This window comes from Miniopterus natalensis, chromosome 12 (genome assembly GCF_054644295.1).
Source record: "Miniopterus natalensis isolate mMinNat1 chromosome 12, mMinNat1.hap1, whole genome shotgun sequence".
NCBI classification, from domain to species: domain Eukaryota; kingdom Metazoa; phylum Chordata; class Mammalia; order Chiroptera; family Miniopteridae; genus Miniopterus; species Miniopterus natalensis.
This window is the reverse complement of record NC_142092.1, coordinates 9453521-9473191: the sequence shown is the minus strand read 5'-3', so window position 1 is coordinate 9473191 and position 19671 is coordinate 9453521. Positions and strand designations below refer to the sequence as shown.

At 47.3% G+C, this 19671-nt stretch overlaps 1 protein-coding gene across 1 annotated transcript in view; it reads left to right on the top strand.

The window, feature by feature from the left end:
* AOPEP (aminopeptidase O (putative)) overlaps positions 1 to 19671 on the top strand; it is a 296713-nt gene that overhangs the window by 194670 nt on the left and 82372 nt on the right. Inside the window, exon 11 of the mRNA XM_087822613.1 lies at positions 3599 to 3659. Coding sequence (XP_087678739.1) covers positions 3599 to 3659 — 61 coding nt within the window. The remainder of the gene's footprint in view (positions 1 to 3598; positions 3660 to 19671) is intronic.

Genomic DNA, 19671 nt, shown 5'->3' with positions numbered 1-19671 from the left:
TCCCCTTTGGTCTCCCTGCCTCCAGCCTCTTCTCCCTCAGTCATTCTTGACTCCACTCTGTCCGTGCCATTCTGCACCCTTGCTTCAGAGCCTTGTTGATGGAGCTGAAGCTCACCGGCAGGACTTTGGGGTCCTCATTCTGTGTGCCAGCCCAGCTGGCTGTGGCTTTGGGCTTTCCTGTCTCTGCTTGCTTTGCCCTGCCTGTGCTTTCCTTCCGTTTCCACTGGTCCCTCCCCATCGTTTGCGACAGTTCAGCTTTCCTCCAGCCTTCTTGAAGAACGCTTCCCTAATGCACCTCCTTCCAGCTGTCCCGCCTGAGGCAGTCAGAGCCTCTTCCATGCACGTAGGGCCCCACATCTCTCGACCAGCACAGTCAGCAGCACTCTGACTCGTGTCCTCATGTCCCCATCAGACAGCCTGGCCCTGGGGTTTCGCATCTCAGCCTTCCACGGGGCCTTGTCCAGGGGCATCCACCAAGCGTCTGCCACAAAGAGAAGGTTCTGCCTGCTCTCACTTCTCCCGTGAAGACTTGGCCCTTGCTCAGTAATAACATTCCAGCACTCAACTCCCAGGCCCCTCCTATGACACCCTAAAGAAGTGCCTTCAGGCTAAAATTCCCGGGAGGAAATTTACATCCCTGTCCTCTTACTCCTCTGTGGGGATGAGCAACAGCTGTTGACTGTCTTTTGTAAAATCCCTCGGAAATGGCTGTGAAGTCACTCCCCGGACTTCTCTTCTTTAGGACATTTAATCCCAGTTCCCCTTGCCCTCCGTGGTGGATCCTGTGTGCTTACCTCTTTCATCATCACCCTGCCTTTTTCCACATTGTTTCGAAATCCCCCACCTTCCCCTCAGGTTGGGGAAATCTCAGGATGCCATTTCCCCAGAGTGCCCAGCACAGAAAAGCTCAGGTCAGAGTCAGCCTCTGGCTACAAGTTTCCTGAGTATCCCTTGAAGATTGGCTGAGCAGAGCTTATGGCCCCAGGGCTCCAGACACGGTAGTGTCCCTCTCTGACTGGAAAGGAAGCAAATGAATGGGGCGCTTAGAGAGAAGCACCAGTGAAGGAAGGATGGGAGAATCGGGCCCTTGCCTTGAAATCAGGGCGGACAATGTAGAGCCTGCAGAACCTCCACAGCCACTCAAGCCCTGGGGCAGGATCTTGACCCCAATAGACAACCTGCCCTCCCGGGTACCAGACAGGGTTGGGATGGTCTGCATTCATTCCAAACAAGAGCGGCCTTCATTGAGCATCTTGTCTTCAATGGAAGTTATAAACTGTATCTTACCTTCCAGCCTCTAGTCTTCACTAGAAAACAACTCCAAGTCTCCTTGGATACTTCTTCAAGTGTCCTGGCCCCTTCAGCCACTTTCCTTCTCCTGGCAGAGCATTTATGCCAGTTAATGGCATTTCCAGCACCTCTCCCTGCAGCCAACCAAATAAACCAAGTCTAAAGAAAGAGTCATGATCTTGGTGTAGGGTGCTCTGAGAGCTGCTTCCTTTTATCCAGTCACCCCATGTCCCACCCATGCCAGTGAGGACATAGTCACACACAGGCAGGAGTGCACACACATGCACACACATGAGTGTGCACATACTCGGGTACATGAGTGCATATGTGCATGCACACACATGAGCACATACACAGGCACATGAGTGCACACGTAAGCACACATGAGTATGTACACTCACAGGTACATGAGTGTACACATGCACACAAGCATGCACACACAAACATATTAATGCGCACATGCACGCACTTACAGGAGTGCACACACATAGGTACATGGTGTACACATTCATGGAGTTACATGAGTATGCACACACAAGTGCATGAGCGCACACATGTATGCATGAACATGAGCATGTACACACATGTCCACACTTTTCCTGCTTATAGAGTGGACTTGACCATTCACACTGAGATTGATGCTGTTAATTGACAACAAAGAAGTGGGGGAAGGCCCAGGGATGGCGGCACCTGGCTTTCATACAGAGACGTGTCCAGTAGCCCCACTGAGTCTGGGAACCTGGACCAGCAGCCTCTGGAAGTTGCGATCTTCCCCAGATTCACTTATGCTTTCTCCCCTTCCCTGGCCTGTCGTCCCACAGACGGGCTTCGTCTTGAAAATGAATCCAAAGCACTCTCTCTGCATCATCTCTTTCCCTCTGTATAGTTGTTCTGTTTAGAAAAAAGCCACAGTTGCCCCTTTCAGCCGCCTCTGCTTTTGCCCTGTCCAGGGAAGACAAAATGGACCAGTGACATGCTTCTCCCTGGGGAAGAAAAGGAAGGGACAGTACCAGGCAGCCCTCTCCTTCCCCAGTCCCCCACCCACCAAGGCCCACTCCTCTCTCCCTCCCTTTCCCACGGTGCCCGCCTGTAGCCCATGAGGTGAGGGGAGCACTGGGTCTTCAGCACCCTAACAAACGCAGGAGGCACCTATCTTTCCACAGCTGCTTTTACAGTTCCAAAAGAAAAGAAGGGAATATTATACATAGAAAACGTAGCATAGAATATATAAAATGTAAAAAGACACATCTTAACAACTTGGGAGCATCTTACTGGGAAAGGTGATTATTGTCTTTAAAAGGAATGCTTTTTATTGCTTCAACAGTGAAATGCGTTTTCATTCATTCAAATAAAAAATAAAAATATCTTGGGGTTACCTGTTAAAAGTTATTTCTTTGGACCAGTCCTTCTGGAGATCCTCTTATGCCAAGACCTGTTTCAATGCTGGGTTTAGGAAGTGAGAAGGCAGGTGTGGACCCTGATCGCAGAGAGCTTTGATCCATTGAGGAGACGGTTAAAGGTCAAGTAATCAAATAAATCGATTTCACAAGTCATGATGGCGCTGTGGCACAGAGGTGGACATGGCACACACAGCCTGGGAGGGGCTCGCGGAGGCCTCTGTCAGCGGAGAAACTGGGCTGAGCAGGACTTACCTCGAAGCAGGGGAGGAATTGCTTTAAACTTCAGGGAGACACACCTCAAGTCCACTGATGCTACATATACTTGATACTTAGTGCATTTAAGGAGAATTCAAATCAGTGGGGCATGAAACCGACAGGGTTTCAGCTGACTCTGGACCAGTCAACATTTCAAGGAAAGCAGGGCGTGGGTCCGTGTGAAGGCAGAGCCGGGGAGGCCCGGACTCTGCACCTGAGCCTTCCTGCTCCCCACAGCGACTGCACTGCTTTGCTTGTCGTAGCTCATTGTCACTGTAAAGTTCGAATTTCACTTGGGTGCACTAAGTACTGCGACGCTCAGGTTTCATTTTGTCCCACTCTTAGGAAGTGGTCATGCCTGATGTGTCTTATGAACATGCCGGGTCCTCCCTGAATTGGCTCCCAGCCCAGAGTTCCTCTCAGAGCAGGAAAGGCGCCGATCCCGGTTGCCCCGTGTTTGGGCTTCATCCTGGGGACCAGAGGCAAGCTGTCCCGAGTGTGCCCCGCCTTCCACACCCTAGGCTGGGGCAGCCAGGCTCCCCCAGAGAACACGGGTAGCCATGCCGTGCAGTGCCCGAATATTTGCAGAGATCCTCTGTTATATTGCTCTGTAACTTTTAACCCTTTACTCTGTTGTTTTTCTATTTTTAAAGGCTTGATTTGTCTGTCGAAAGCATCTGCCGAGACTGGCTTGAGAGTCCCGGACTCCCACAGGTGAGCTCAGATCCTGCTTTGGGGGAGGTAGCGGGGGGGGGGGGGGGGGGCTCGCCATGGGCTCAGTCCCGACAGTGACTTGCTTATATATTTAGAACTGTGAAAGTTCTCCTGAGTTGGAGTATCCGTAAGTCAGGAGAATGACGGTCTCCACCCCTGCTCGGCCTGCCGTCCAGCCTGTGCCCCAAGTGACCGGCGTGAGGTGGACTTGCTGCTCGCCCCCGAACTGTGCAATGAGCTCTTTAAAGTGTGGTGTATGTTTTGGGGGCGTCACAGGCCACAGCGCAGTGCCGCCAGTGCCTTTGCACCGGGAGCTCGGGCTCTCTGCCTTGGAGGTAGCCAAGCGGCGACCTCTGACCCGCCACCCACGGCTTCTCCATCACTCCCCGGTGCTGCTGCCCCCGACCTCCTCCTCGAGCTCTGCGTCCCTTCCTCGGGCTGGCTTCTCACCTGAATGGCCCTCGAGATTCATTTCTCTGTCTTAGACGCCGGGACCTCTCCACGTAGAACGGTTCACCCTCTCCCTCCCTTCCACCCCCTGGGCACTTCCGAGGGCGAGATGGTTCCGGGCCAGCCCAGCCCCCTGGGAGTCCCCTGGCCTGGAGCCTCCTCTCCCCTCCACCTCCCTGGGGCCTGTGCCTCCCGGAGCCTAAAGGGCAGCCCTGGGCCCTGGGAAGTCCCAGGGCGGCATCCTGAGTGGGGCTGGTCGAAGGACCCTGCAGGCCTGGAGCTCCCCCATGCATGGCTGCAGACCCATCATCGTGGCCCCCGCCTGGGAGGGGCCCCCCAGGGAAGAGAACCCTCCCTGGACCCGTTAGCCCGTCAGCCTCCTGGTTTCTGGTTTCATGGCCAGTTATATGAGCTTCCCTCCGGGAGTGTCTGAATGTCAGTGACTGTCTGTGAACCGTGAGGTTAAGGGGGGCTGTTCTCCATTACTCTCCTCGCGTCTGTCGTGCTCTACCACACAGAAAATGTCGGCCCCCAGCCGCCACAGACTCACTCCTTGGAAAGTCCCCTTGCCTTGGGGCCACCTGTTAAAAATTCGTTGTTTGGCCCAATCCTTGTGGAAACAAAGAGGAATAAAATCCCGAGCCCTAAAAAGGCAAAACGAAGCAGGGCTGGGTGAGGCAGCACCCGGTCCTGGAGGCAAGTGCTTTCGACTCCTGTGATTTCTAAGAAGGTACCTTCCAACCCAGGCTGCTGGCTGAGGATGGAAATCTCAGGGCAACAGGTTTAGGTCTTCTGATCCTAAACAGCCAAGCCTTGCCTTTGTTTTAGTGAGGCGGTGGGTGGGCGGGGTCATCCCCTGAACCCCCTGCCTAGTGTTCCCAGGCTGGGCTGTTGCAAGGTTCCCCGACATTCGTAGGGTGGTTCAGAAGCTGGGGGGTGTTGAGAGCTCAGAGGGCAGGATCCCAAATCTCCTGGATCCGGACAACAAGCCCGTGGTGTTCAGCAGTTAGCCCCCAGGAAGAGGAAAGCAAGGGTCCTTTCTCAGGGCCCAGAAGCAAGCGCCCCCACTCGGCTGCAGGCTGCAGCGCAGGGGCTGACCCTCACCCCCAGGAGGCTCCTGGGTCCCCCCAAGAGGCTGAAGCTGTGCCCCCAGCCGGAGGCTTTTGCTTTTCATTAAAAGGGGGAGGGCTACTCGGAGGAGAGAGATTAGCCGCTGAGCCTCAGGCTTCTTCCAAAGGTCCAGTTGCGTTGGTGACAGCTTATTGTGTAGACAAGAATCTCTGCTGTAAACTGACAAAACCTGCTGTCAAAACACAGCCAGGTGCGACGAGGCCAGCCCAGCTATAAATTGTCTTTAAGAGCCAACTGGTATTTCCTTGGGTGCCTAACTGTTCAGTAAAAACAACAGTGCCCGACAGAAAAGGCCCTGATTTAATGCACATCTTTCCATTGGTGAATGATCAGACGGCACCTTTTCATCTCTTTACCCATTTTCTGCCGTTGTTTTTATGGTTGATGGTGATTTACCTGCTCGTGCCCCCCGAGCGTTCCTTCTCGTTTCCGCTTCAGTGAAAGGCTGTGCGAAGGCCCGGACCCTCTGGTGGCAGGATCCTGGCAGTGAATGGGACACCTTGTTCTTTGTCTCCATCATTGTGATATAAAGTTACTGGTGTCTTGGCCTGAACGACAACCAGAGCACTGAAATCGCTCTGATGCTCTTTGTTCTCATTAAAAATTTCTGTCCCCGAGCAATTGAAGTCACTCATGACAAAAGAGTCACGTTCCACTGGTGAAGTTTTCATTCCATAGGTTACAGAGGCTTTTTGTCTTCTCTCAGGAAGGCTTGCCTTGTGGTTGGCCTCCATTTTCCTTTTTGGCCACGTTGAATGGAAATCATTTAAAAAAATGTGGAAATAGCTTCACCAGCAATAAAAGTAAGCATGAGCCCCAAAGAAGTAAACGAAATTGGATCCAAACCTCCTTAAAGAACACCCAGCCCCGTAACCTTTGGCCTTGTAAACAGACTTAAAATTGACTCTATCATCAGTATTATAGATTATTTCCATTTATGACTTTTTTTTCTGATTATAGAAGTATTACATACGTGTTTTTTAATATAAAAAAGTTTGTAATAAAATAAAAATGGCTCAGAGATAATTTTTAAAATAAGTCCATTCATTCCTTTTCCTGTATGAATATATAGTTTACCCTTTTCTTTGCCTCCCTTTTAAAAAATAAAAGTAATATGTTTTCTGAGCAAGTTCAAGCAATAGCAAAATATAAAATGTCAAAGCCATTGCCTCTTCAGTCTTATCCACCAGAGGTAATCTGTGCCTGATAACAGTTTGGTATCCTTCCTTCCACACATTTTCTGTGCTCTACGGCATGTAGGTACATATTCTTTTAAAACAAAACTGGAATTTTATTATCCAAACTTAGTGTTGGGAAAACTGGACATGTACCTATTTGGTTTTGGAGCACATTCTTTCACCATATACAAAAGTAAACTCATTTAAGTCAGTTTAAGACCTGAAACCATAAAACTAGAAGGGAAAAAAGGTAGTAAATTCTTTAACAATAACTTTTTGGGAATGTATCTTCAGGTAAGGGAAACAAAAGAAAAAAGTAAACAAATGGGACTACATCAAACTAAAGAGTTTTTAAACAACAAAGGAAACCACCAACAAACGAAAAGACAACCTACTGAATGGGAGAAGATACTCGCCAGTGATACATCCAATAAGGGGTTAATCTCCAAAACATGTGAAGAACTCATACAACTTAACACCAAAAAAAAAAAAAAAAAAAAAAAATCCAATTAAAAAGGGGGCAGAGGACCTGAATAGACACTTCTCCAAAGAGGACATACATATGGCCAAGAGACATGTGAAAAGATGGTTGCTGTCACTAATCATCAGAGAGATGCGAATTAAAACCACAGTGAGGTCTCACCTCACACCTGTCAGAATGGCTCCATCAACAAATCAAATAACAAGTGCTGGCGAGGGTGTGGGGAAGGGGAGCCCTGGTGCACTGCTGGTGGGATTGTAAATTGGTGCAGCCACTGTGGCAAGCAGTATGAAGTTTCATCAAAATATTAAAAATAAAGCTGCCCTATGATATAGCAGTTCCACTTTTGGCTCTTATCCAAAGAAAACAACACTATAAAAGACACAGGCACCCCCGTGTTCACTGCAGCATTACTTACAATAGCCAAGATATGGAAGCAGCCCGAGTGCCCATTGGTAGATGGGTGGATGAAGATGTGGTGCACACATACAGTGGAATACCACTTAGCCACGAACGGAAACAAAATCTTGCCATTTTTGACAACATGGGTGGACACAGAGGGTGTGTGCTGTGAAAGACAAGTACAATATGATTTCACTTATATGTGGAATTAAAGAAACAAAACAAGGAGTAAACAAATGAAACAGAAACAGCCTCACAGAACAAGCTGATGGTTGCCAAAGGGGAGGGGGGGGATTGTTAGAAAATGGGCCACAGTTTAGTTGTGTGACCTCCTGGAAATTAAAAAAAAAAAAAAAAAAAAAAAAAACAACCAGCAATTATTAGACTTTTAAAATATCACAGGAAAAAATCAATTTCCTATACTCGTGTTGTCATAATTATGTTACAAAAAAAAAATGGATTTTATTCCACTGTGCTCTAGATTGCAACGAACGTCGTGTTTGCCTGTCTACCCCAAATGCTAGCTCCTGAACAATAAGCGCTACTGGTACCTCGCCAGTTTAGAAGCAGGAAATTGTAGATCACTTTACTTTGTATAAAAAAAGTGGAATCTTACATTTAATATTCTATAGTAAATAGTCACTTAAGGGAACATACTTTAAAGGAATATAAAGAACATTAGGAGGTGAACATTTGTGTGCCACGAGGGGACTTCGCTGTGTGATTCCCATTAATGGGTGTTTGGTGCCGAGTCCTGTGCATCCCTCGCCCTGAGATGTGCTCCTAAGGGCTAGAGGTAAAACTGGAGCAATTCAGGAGCTTCCTAAGATTTTAGAGCTAGAGCTTTTCTTCAAAACATAAATGAAAGCGAAATACAAAGTATATATATTCTTAAGTAGTTTCCCATATCCCCTGATACAATTCAAGAGCAATAATTTTTAACACTTGCAAAGCTTTCTAATAAATAATACCATAATTTAATTTACTCAGACCTGCCCCCACCATGGAATAGTAAACATTATTTCTAAGAAAGTTGCCCATTCTGCTAATTTGACAGTTCCATAAATAGATTTTGATTTCTTTTTATCTCTGCCCAAAGGTCTCCACCACTCCAGCCCATATGTACATATATTCCAATCTTCTTTTAAAACTTTATATGTGAATACATTAGAAGTAACTTTTCCCCGTCAGGCCTTCCTTCTGTACTTCCTTATTTTCATTGCTACAGAGCTCTGACTCCTCCCTTTCTTTGATTTCCTGACCGCATTGCCAAGTCCTGATAATCTTACGTACATACTTATTAACTTTCTAATTTTCTTTCCTAGTGCCTCCCCCATTTTTTCATATTTTGCCGTGACTAGTGCAGTAGCTAATTGGTCTTCTAGCCAAGCTGTCACCGCTGCCATCATGGTCCACATCCATGTAAGTGAACCTTCCCCCAACAGCCCAGATCCACCCTCACCAGAAACCTTTCCTCATTAGCAGTGCCTTTAGAACAGGCTCTGTGGCCTGCTGTATCGGGCTGTCGCCAGAGATGCCCCAAGCAACCTTTTTAAAGTCTGTTCACTACCCCTCTAAGCATATGCCCAACCGTAATTACCAGTCAGCAAATAGCGAGCTTTACCACCGGCCTTCCTCTGTGCGTGCCCTTTTCTCTCCTTGGAATGCTTGCTTTCCTTTCTCTGTACTTAGCAAGTATCATAATAGCCTGTTTTATATTGTTGCTGTTTGTATATGTGTCTCGAACAACCCATCCCTCGCCGCCCAGAAACAAGGCCTGTGTCCAACTCCTGCTGTGATATATACGGTAGATGCTTGGACTCACTGTTCTGCACAGCAGCCGCTAAGCCACATGTGGTTCTGAAGCACTTGAAAAATATCTAGTGCACCTGCAGAGTTGAATTTTTAACTTAATTTAATCTCAATTTAAAGTAAGACCTAATAATCCAGTTATTGTTTGGAGTAACTTAGGTATGTGAATAAAATCCACTTTTCAGCTGTAAATTTCATGCAATCAAAATACAGACCAGGCATTTCTGATTAAAATTTAGCATCCAAATTGAGATGGGCTGCGAGAATATATCAGATTTAGGAGCCTTACTACAAAAAAAATGAAGGTAATATATCTCATTAAGCATTTTTAAAATATTGCTTACATGATAATATTTTGGATACATCATAACCCAATGTCTATATACCCAATAAAATATATTATTAAAATTAATTTTAGCTGCTATGTCTTACTTTTTAAACCTGGCAGCTAGAACATTTTAAATGACAATGTGGGCTTGCATGTGCTGCTCCTGGGTGGTGCTGCTCTAAAGATGTTAGTTGAATTAAAATCTGAGTGCATAATGCCTGAGAATCTCCCACTGGATACGCATCATTGGAATCACCTGTCTTTTTGTCACGTGTGTGGATAAAGATAGAGCCGGCCAGTCCCTCTGCTGTGACAGCACCAGTGATTGTTAACGCAGACACTCAGAGCGGCGCAAATGCATCACCAGCCTCCCTTTGGCTCTTCATTTCAACTCCCAGGCGGCCTGTTTCCTGAGGTACTAACAGCCCTTGTGTGTCTTCTCTCTACTCTTTGGGGAAAGTGCTTAGCAGCCATTAAATGGCAAAATCATGGGCAGCAGCGGCAGTGAGGAGGAGAGAGAAGCGGGGAAGGGCCAATCACAGTGTCCTGGAAATAGGCAGGAGTCAACTTGAGCGCCCAGGCTTGCTCCTGATCCCAGAGTTTAGAACACCAGGTGACTGTGTCATCTTGGAAAGTGCCGCTCCTTTCCAAGCCAACACCTGCAAGTTGCCAAAGGCACACAAGCAAATGATGGAAAACTTTTCAGTCTGGTAGGGAAAATGCTGCAGTCACAAAGTTGAGGAAACTTGATATGATGTAAGAGACTTTCCATCATCAGAGCTTTTAGCACCCAGAAGACCAGGTGGCTTATTAGAGGAAAAACTTATAGGTGTCTTTTAGCACAGACTGTGTGACACTATCCGCATAATTCTAAGGCCCACTGGGATGTGCAGTCTCAGCAGGGCCTATAAGAATTCTGCACTTAATGGTCACTCAAGAAAACTGAGACATTCTTTTGCAAATTCCTGAGAAATTTTATTTTTCAAACTATATGTGCAATGAGGTCTTTGCTTCTTACATCAATAAAAGCAGTTGCCATAATGTGCTGTGCTTCGGGGGCTGTAATAATTTTGCTGTTATTTTTGTCCGTGGTTGGACTCATTTTCTAAGTGACTAAATGCCTCGTCAGAGATCCTTAGAGGTACAACACTAGGTCTCTGGCCTCACGGAGGCCAAGGCCTACAATGTTGAGGAGTCACCACAGTCACTCGCTGCCTATCCGGGCACCTGCCCTTCCCACAGACTCCTCAGTACACTTCTCAGCAGTCCTGGAAACAGGGTCCATTCTCCCAGGGAGAAGTGGGTACTGAAGGTCTGCGCTGGGCATTGTGTGCCGTGCAGGCTTCTTGTTGACGCTGCTCAGGTGTGCTGGCCTTCTCATAGCACAAGGCTCCACGGCGAAATGAGACGTTTTCCTCTGGTGCCCAAATGAAACTGTCTTCCCTCTCTCTCTCCCTCCTGAAACCTGATTTCCAGAGAGAACTTGAGCTTCACTCACAGTGGTCTAAGACCAAACTCCTGTGCATAATGAGGGTGGAAGTGTTTCCTGGAAGATTTTCTTTGTAACTGTGGAGAAAACTCCAGTGTTTCCTTGGCGGACTAAGGATAAACCTGTTGGTCTGCCGTTTGGAACAGAAGCAAAAGGAAGCTGGAGCCGCTAGTTCTGAAAAGTCTATTTGGCTCAGTCCAGTTGATGGAGATAGTTGGTAATGGCCTGTGCACACATGGGTTTAATGAGCTGAGGCTGGGCCCTTCCTATAGCTCTGCAGGCTGGGTGAGGGGCACTCAGGGCCTCCTAGCCCAGTTGTGCCGAAACCTGTTGATGGGAATCATCCAGGAAGCTGTGTGAAACCACTGACCCTGGACTCTGCCCACACCTGCTGAATGAGAGTCTCCATAAGTAGGCTGGGACCGACAGACGGAATCTAAAATTATGACATATTCTGCAATATATTCTGTCAAAAGAAGCTTCCTTCATTTCTGAATATAATCTAAACTCTTAGAATCCTTTGGTGTTATATTCTTCCTGGGAAATCCAAAGATTGGGCATTGTGGCTTAGTTTATAGGTTCAACCAATATGCCTAAGCATTGTGTTAGGCAGTGGGCATGAGCTCATCGCCTGTCAGGTGTCTACAAATCCACCTCTGCTATAGGCGCGCACAAGGGCCTTGACCTTGACTTGGGACCTGGGAGGAGTGCAGAGGTCGACTTCTCGTATTTGCCATGCTCAGCAGAGCCTGGGACTGAGGGCATTAGAAGACGGCAGCTGGCAGGCTGGGGACCTGGCTACACTCACTCGGTCACAGGTCGGCCAACTCATTGTGCAAGGAAACCAGTGTGATTGTCCTCAAGGTGCAAAGTCCAGTGGACCATGTTTGGGCATAGGGGCTTTACCCATGGCTGGGGCATTTTGTGTTTTTAACAGGGTTGCTTTTAATCCAAATCAGCTTGGTTCCATCCTTGCCTTAGCTTTTACAAGAACTATGAAGAGATAATAATAATACAGAAGAGAGCCCTGAGCAGTGATGACTTTTAATCTAATTTGTGACTGTTCTTTTTTCTGAAACTGTTTAGTGGACAGAAATGTGCTTTGGGAGTAATGTGAACCTCCCTTCCAGGACTCTTCATGAATATATGCCCTGGTATACGTGCCTCTTTCACTGAGATACTTCTAGATGGTAGTCTTGTATATCCTACAGAATGTTTTGCATAGGAAATACTGGCTTTATTGCATCAAAGAACCTGGTATATTTTTTGGTGTGAATGAATGTGAGCGTGTGTAGAGATTAGTGTAGGTCTTTGCCTTTGGAAAGATATAGCTATTCCTCTCCTGCGATGGAAACAAATTAGACAATAAATACCAGGTTGCCAAAACAACAAAGGAGAAAAAGGAACTGGCCAAACAAAAAAGTGTCAGTGTACCTTCTAAAGCATTTAGGGATGTTTCCCATTTCCTCTTATTTGCTTTCAAAAGCAAAGCCTGACTGTAGTCCCTGCCGCTTGTCCTCATTTTGTTCCCCCGCTGACCCAGAGCAGGACAGTTGTCGGAGGCAGCCAGCTGGCAGGTTACCACAGGTCAAGGTAAGTGAGCGATTGTCAGACTGCCCAAGTCCACGTGTGTGTTTAAAAATTCATGTCACACTCGCATCTCTGTCTGACAGTTGTCCATGCTTTACTGGCACTCGGTAAGGAGTGTGACCAGCTCTTTCAGCAGAAGGCCCCGCCTCTCCAGGCCAGGCCTCTGGCTTAGGCCTCAGGAGCTCAGTGTTTTCTGCTCTTGATCCTGTATAGTTACGACTGCCACCATCACAGTCAAGGTGGGGTCCAGCCGATCTGATGTGTAAGCTGCAAGGCTGCTTTATTTCGAGGTGAACAAGCGAGCGAGGCTGGGTGCAGGAGAGCCGCCCCGCACCGAAGCATGGGCCTGTGTGGGATGAGCCGGTGCCCTCTGAGGCAGCCCTGCACCACTGAGCGCTGTGCCCGTGGGCGAGCCTGCCTTCCCTGCGTCCTCGCTGCTTTTTTGGGGAGTGGGGGGAGCTGGCCTGGGGGAAGGCCACAGTTGCTTTGCGACTCCTGTCACTGTATCCTGTGCCTAGTACCGCGCTGAGGCCTGGTAGTCTCTGAGAGGAGGAAAGTCGGGATTGACTTTCCTGTAAGTGTCTTGCTTTCCTCCCTGGGAACCTGTTGACTTGCCCTCATTCTGGAAACTTGCCCTTGGTTTGGAGCGGTATTGGGAGCTTTTCCTTGTCATCCTAAGTGCTGTTTTACAAATGGACACTGCAGGGAAAGCCCGTTTGTGCATCTCTTTTCTCTCCCACTGCAAAATTGCTATTTAAAGATTATTGGAGAAATCGTAATAATCGATCTGCAAAAGCATTTATGCTGTTGGTGATTGAAGAATAGGTATTTGCTTGTAATTTAGATCAATCATTCACAGAGGATTTGACTAACAGGAGACAAAATTTTTTTTCTAGGGTTTTAATGTCTTGAAATTCCTGCAAATCAGTAAGAACTGCAGGTGACTTTTTCCATCGACAGTGGCAACTATTATTCCTAGGATACATTTGGAGACATAAAAATAAGGACTCATTTAAGTCTGTTGTCTGAATGACCTTGGGAAAAAAGTCCAGTGTGTTCTAGGTGGCCTTTTGAAGGAAGGGAAACCATTGGGACCAAATGCTCCAGAAGGAGCACCTCGTTTTTTATGCTGTTTTTATGTTTAAATCATTAGAGTATTTGCCGCTTTAAAAAATATAAACAAGCAGAGCCAGTAATGAAATGTTTACGAGAAATTGCTATAGCTTGCAGCGGAATAGTGCCATGTTCCTCTTATTGAGAAAGTAGAACCTATTCGGGGTGAGGCTTAACAAGAAGTGATCAAAGCCAGATGCTTCCCTAAAATTATATTTCCAGTGCATTTATATGTCTGTTACAAAGTGTGCTACATGCTAAAAATATTTTCCTTTGTAGGTGGAAGGAAATCTCAGACCGCACTGAGGGCTGTGAGATCAGATGGTTTTTCTTAAGAGCCTTAAGGGCATCCTGGTTGTTATTACCCCTGACTTTCCAATATGACATTATTTATGCCAAAAAGCCTCACAATTCAATTCTTCTTTAATTTCAGCAACTTTATTGGCTTGAAAATGCATGGAAGGGAGGCCAGAGTCAATACATCAGAACTAGGGACTGAGACTCCTGGGGAACAAGAGATACGGGGCGGGGCTGGGCTGGACGGAGGAACCTCACCCCGGTGGCCTTCCCGGAGGCGTTGCCTCGGGCTCCCATCGCCTTCCTCCCTGCTCTCTCCCTTCCTCCCCTGGGTGCCGCCTGCCGCCTTTCCTTCTCTGTGCAACAGGCGGCGGCGTGTTCTCTTTAAGACTCGCCTTGGTCGTATTTATTGCAAAGTGGGCTTCTCCCGAGTTCTCACTGGGTCTCTCCTCCTCAAGCCGTATTTTTCGTCACTGACATCGGTTTTGTAATTGAGGGATGTCTGCCGGGGTTTGGCATAAATGCTTCTAGTGAATTATGCTATAAATGAGTCAATCCAGGAATGCATCGGTTGTGTAACTCTCTACTAAATGGTATTTATTTAACTCTTTCCTTTCCCCTTTCCCCCCAATATACTGGGTATACTGTTTTACATATTAGAACATCCAGAATGAAAGAAAGGTTATTGTTTTATTGAGTAGGGTCTATGCTAAGCTCATTAAACATAATATTTACTTACTTCTAGTCACAGTTCTATAGGACAGACATAATTATTATACCCATTTTATAGAAGAGGAAACTAAAAAGCAAATCTGTCCAACTTAAAAGCCCAAGTTACTAATTATTACATTGGTTTTAACTGCATGTGGCTGCTGTTAGGGTTTTAAATGTTTTTGCATCTAGCCCCTGGTCATGCTGGTCCCTTCAGAGAACAACAAAGAAATGCCCCATCACATTTTAGGGTCTTTTTGTAGCAGCAGTGGGCTTATTGTGAGTGCACAGGACCCGAAGGGAATGATGTCCTCTAGAATAAAGCAGAGACGTCCACCGTCCTTCGGGAAGGGACAAGCACTTGCTTGCAGTGGCTCAGACGTCCCGTGTCTCTACCGGTGCCATCCAATGGCATTGCATCCGTGTGGTGGTGAAGCGTGGCTTTTTATTAGGATGTTATGAATCAGCAACTTGAGACCTTTGAAAGCTTACTTAGGTTCAAAATCCCAGAGAACCCTTTGTTTCAGAAGGGAATGAGCATTTACTGGTCTACGCAGACCTCTGGCTTCACGTGCCATCTCATTTCATCCTCACAGATCGCGTTGTCTCCGTTTCACAGGTGCAGAGAGGCTGTGTGACATGCCCAAGGCCACACGACTTCTCGGTGACCAGGGCAGAGGGTACCTAGGCCTGAGTTGTCATCACACATGGCTTTGTGCAGAAACAAGTCAGCCACATTCTTAGGCCAGCACTTAAAAACAACATCATACTTGTGCATTAGCATGATTTCCAGTGCCCTTGCGCCTCAGAGAGTGAGGCAGTGAAAGAAGAAATGCTCCAAGAACAGCCAGACCTAAAAGAGACCGTTGTATGCACACTGTAAGTTGAAATCCGTAATTATAAAAAGAGCCAGAAAGGACCAGAAGATTATTAGGTTTCAAGAAACTCTAATATACGTAATATTAATAGGAATATAAATTAACCGGGTGTATTCTTAAGTTCTGCATAGTTAGGAGGTGTTTAGGTTGGGTCTAATAAAGCTCTAATGTTCTTTGTGCTGTTTTCCATCTCTCACACTACTGAGCACAAAAGCAGTGTTGTGTGCAGAGTGGCTGGGTTTATCCCTGGTAGAAAGAAGTTATGTTTGGTATCTAAAGAACAATAAGAGTTTGCTGCTTGGCTGATCAACACTGGATCAGGTTCACATTCCCCACTCCTCCTCTCCCACCTCCACACGCGGGGGTGGGAGCGGAGCAAGGCGAGGGAGGGCAGATCCTTTCTTCACCCAGAGGGAGGGAGATGTGAGCTGGGGCTTTCCTAATATGGACACAGCTGGGCCTGGGTAGCATTAAACAGGGATTTAATCCGCTGCTGGAGGAAACATCCTAGGAAAGGTAAAGAGATTAGCAGCCAATCAATTCTGGCTCTTCCCACTGTTTTCCTGGAACACCGCTTACACGGCTCTAAATGTTTGGTGAACATTCTGGAAAATAGCTTTCTGGTATATTATTTTTATTTGGGACAGCCACCCCACCCCCAACTGTGCTGGATTTTACTTCAGTTATTCTTGTGTGTGTGTGTGTGTGTGAGAGAGAGAGAGAGAGAGAGAGAGAGAGAGATCTTCTGAATAGAGGTGAGATTATTTAGGCTCATTCCTCTTAGTTGCAAATTGTGTCTTCATTGGGTACCTTCAGGAGACCAGGTGACAGCAACCCGGTCTGAGTGCCAAAGTTTTTAAGAATAGACAAGCTAGTCCGGCCAGGCGTGGCTCAGCGGTTGAGCATCGACCTAACATCCAGGCGATCGGGGTTCGATTCCTGGTCGGGGCACATGCCCGGATTGCAGGCTCGATCAGTGACTCTCTCTCATCATTGATGTTTCTCTCTCTCTCTCCCCCTCTCCCTCTCTCTGAAATCAATAAAGATATATTAAAAAAAAAAAAAAAAGAATAGACAAGCTAGAAAAAGGACGGTGGAAGTGCAGGGGCCACAGCCTCCGGACCTCTAGGCTCCTTTAAAGGCAGCGCACAGCCTGGCAGGTACCACACCCACCCCGCCTCGGGCAGCAGCCTCGGGACGGAGACGTGGGTGTTTGCCTTCCACACTTGGGAAATGACACGCTGGATGTGTGTGACTTTAATTAATTAGTAAGGGGTATCTTTCATGAGGCATTTCCAGAGTAGCTGTCCTAGAGCATCAGTGCGCTATGTCTCTTCTAAACAAGGAGCCCGTGTGGTGAGAGCACAGAGGCCAAGACCCAGCGGAAGCTCAGCCTGGTTGCGTCCCCACGGCGTGGTGGCTTCTGCACAGAGCGAGGGGCTTTTGCATTGGTGCACTCTGTCCTCTAATCCTGCCATCAGTCTTGCAAGTGCAAAACGTTTCCAGGGAAGGGGTGGCAGCCGTCGACATAATTGGAACACTGTCTACAGAGGCTAAGTGGGCAACACCCCTCATGTGTGTAGCCTTCCAAGTGAGCTCTAAATCCAGGTTCCCTGAGGCCAAGGAGCTATGCTCTTTTCATTCAGGATCCAGAACTATATTAACCATGAACCTGCAAAAAACTAAAAAGGCAAATATCCATCCATTCTTGCCTCCTGGGTAGTGCTGAGATCTCCCATGTCTTTTTAGCTCTTTTGTGTATGCACTCAACCGATCTTGCCCAGATTTCATTCCTAAGGGTAAGCACCATCCTGGGTCAGCCTGACAGCCCAGCCCACCCAGCACTGCGTCTGCTGTCTGCCCAAAGGGATTTACTGTAATAGGACATAAAAGGTCGCTGTTCTCTGTGGCATTGACCTTGAAATTTTGATGTTTCTCAAACATCTGGAATTTCTTCGTAATAACCTGTTAGAGATGGGTCATCATTAAACTAATCTAAACCAGTGGTTCTCAACACTGACTGCAGTTGGAATCACTGTGGGGAGAAGGGGTGGTGTGAGGGGGACTTTAAAAAAAGACTGGTGCCTGAGTCCCACTCTCAGAAATGAAAATCTAAGTGGCCTTGAATACCACCCGGGCAAGGGGATTTGTAACCCCTCGGGATTTTAAATATATATATATATATATATATATATCTTTATTGATTTCAGAGAGAGGAAGGGACAGAGGGAGAGTTGAAACATCAATGATGAGAGAGTCATTGATCAGCTGCCTCCTGCACGCCCCCGACTGAGGACTGAGCCCGCCACCCGGGCATGTGCCCTGACTGGGAATCGAACCTCGATCTCCTGGATCCTAGGTGATGCTTAACCGCTGAGCCACGCCCGGCCGGACATCCCTGGGGGTTTTAATAAGCTGTCAGGAGTGAGAACTGTTGATCGGAAGCCACTCCTACCGAATCGTATGCTTCACCTGTGGGACTCTTTAAGGCTACAGTGTCATGAACGTTACGCTCCTGTGAGGAACTGTAGTCCCGCAGGTGCTGAGGGAGATAGACTGACACCTGTTTTCTAAACTGGCTGCTTCAATAGATGACTATGGTATGGGATTGTATCTTATGGGCTGCGCTTTGATCTGAGGTTGATCTGATCTACGTAATAAGCAAATCCTGTAAAGCAAGACGGTTGTGCTAGATGGTCCCTAAGCTCTGGTGCTGGAGTAGAAGGAGCACTACGTTTCCAGATAGGAGATCTACAGGCCACACAGTGCGAAGTCCTAATGGCACTAAAGTCCTCCGAGGCTCAGTGTCTCATACTGAAGATGGGACTGGGTGAGACACGAGTAGAGGGGTCTGCACACTGCTCTACCCTGTCAGGACCGGGCGCTCGGGGTCTTCCCGCCAGTCCTGAGGTCCGTGCTCTCAGAGGCATGTGGCGCTTGTGTGCTTTTTGGTCTTCAGGTCGATCCTCTCCTTGTTGTGACGTCATATGCCCTTAGTTCCAGTGGCCTAGATTTTTATAAATAATCAGTTCCTCCTCTTGGAAGCACATCATGTGGCATTCGGCCTCGATAGCTGTGTGAGAAAGCAGCTTAGAGAGGCCACACAGCTAACATGTGGCAGAGCTTGGATTCAAACCTGGACCGGCTGGCAGCTCCTGTGCCACACCGCACAGCCGCCTGGTCACAGGCCTCCCAGGGACAGGGACTGCGTTGCTTCTCCCTGCGTTCACGTAGGCTCATGCTCCGTTTTGCAGAAGGCACTGAGAGTGTTTGCTGTGTGAGTAGCCAATCCATGCGTCCGTTTCCATTGCTCTTCCTGCAACCTAAGCCCCTTCCCTCTGGTTTGATATTAAGAGACAGAAAATGCTTGGTAGGTTAGTATTTTTATATTAGTCCTATGTGATGTTTGTATGGTATTATATTTATTTATAATATGTCTTCATTGATTTCAGAGAGAAGAAGGGAGAGGGAGAGAGAGAGAAAAACATCAGTGATGAGAGAGTCATTGATCTACTGCCTCCCGCATGCCCTTGGCTAGGGATCGAACCGCGATCTCCTGGATCCCAGGTCGATGTTCAACTGCTGAGCCAGGCCTGGCTGGGCAATTTTTTTGTTTTATCTTTAACTATCCTTTTTCTTGCATTATAAGCAGAGTATATCATATGTCCTTACCTTCCATGCTTCACCTCTAAGGGTTGTTAATGGAGAGATATATTAGAACCAGAAACTTTTCCAGACCCCCCTAGCCACCCAAAAAGAAAATTAAAGAAAGAAAAAATAAACCCCGAATATTTTATTTATTCATACTCCTCCTTGTCCAAAACATTGTTAAGGCAGCTTCCAAAGCAAAATATAACATGATCAAAAATAAATTAAAACAAGAAAAATGAAGCAACATGAAGTAATGGTAGGAAAAGAGGTTGGGCCAGGCATCAAATTAGCACACAGCCTGCACCCCCTGAGGTTCCTGCGCCTGGCTTTGGGGAGAGCCAGGGCTTGCCGGAGAGGAAAAAGGGTCAGCTGCAGTGTTCAGGGGGTAAAACTAACCAGCTGCCCAGGCCCAGCTATTCCTGACGCTGATACCAGGGGGAAGTGGGTCCTCACAGAAAACTATCTAACATAATCAACAACCCTCTAAAACCATCCTTTCGG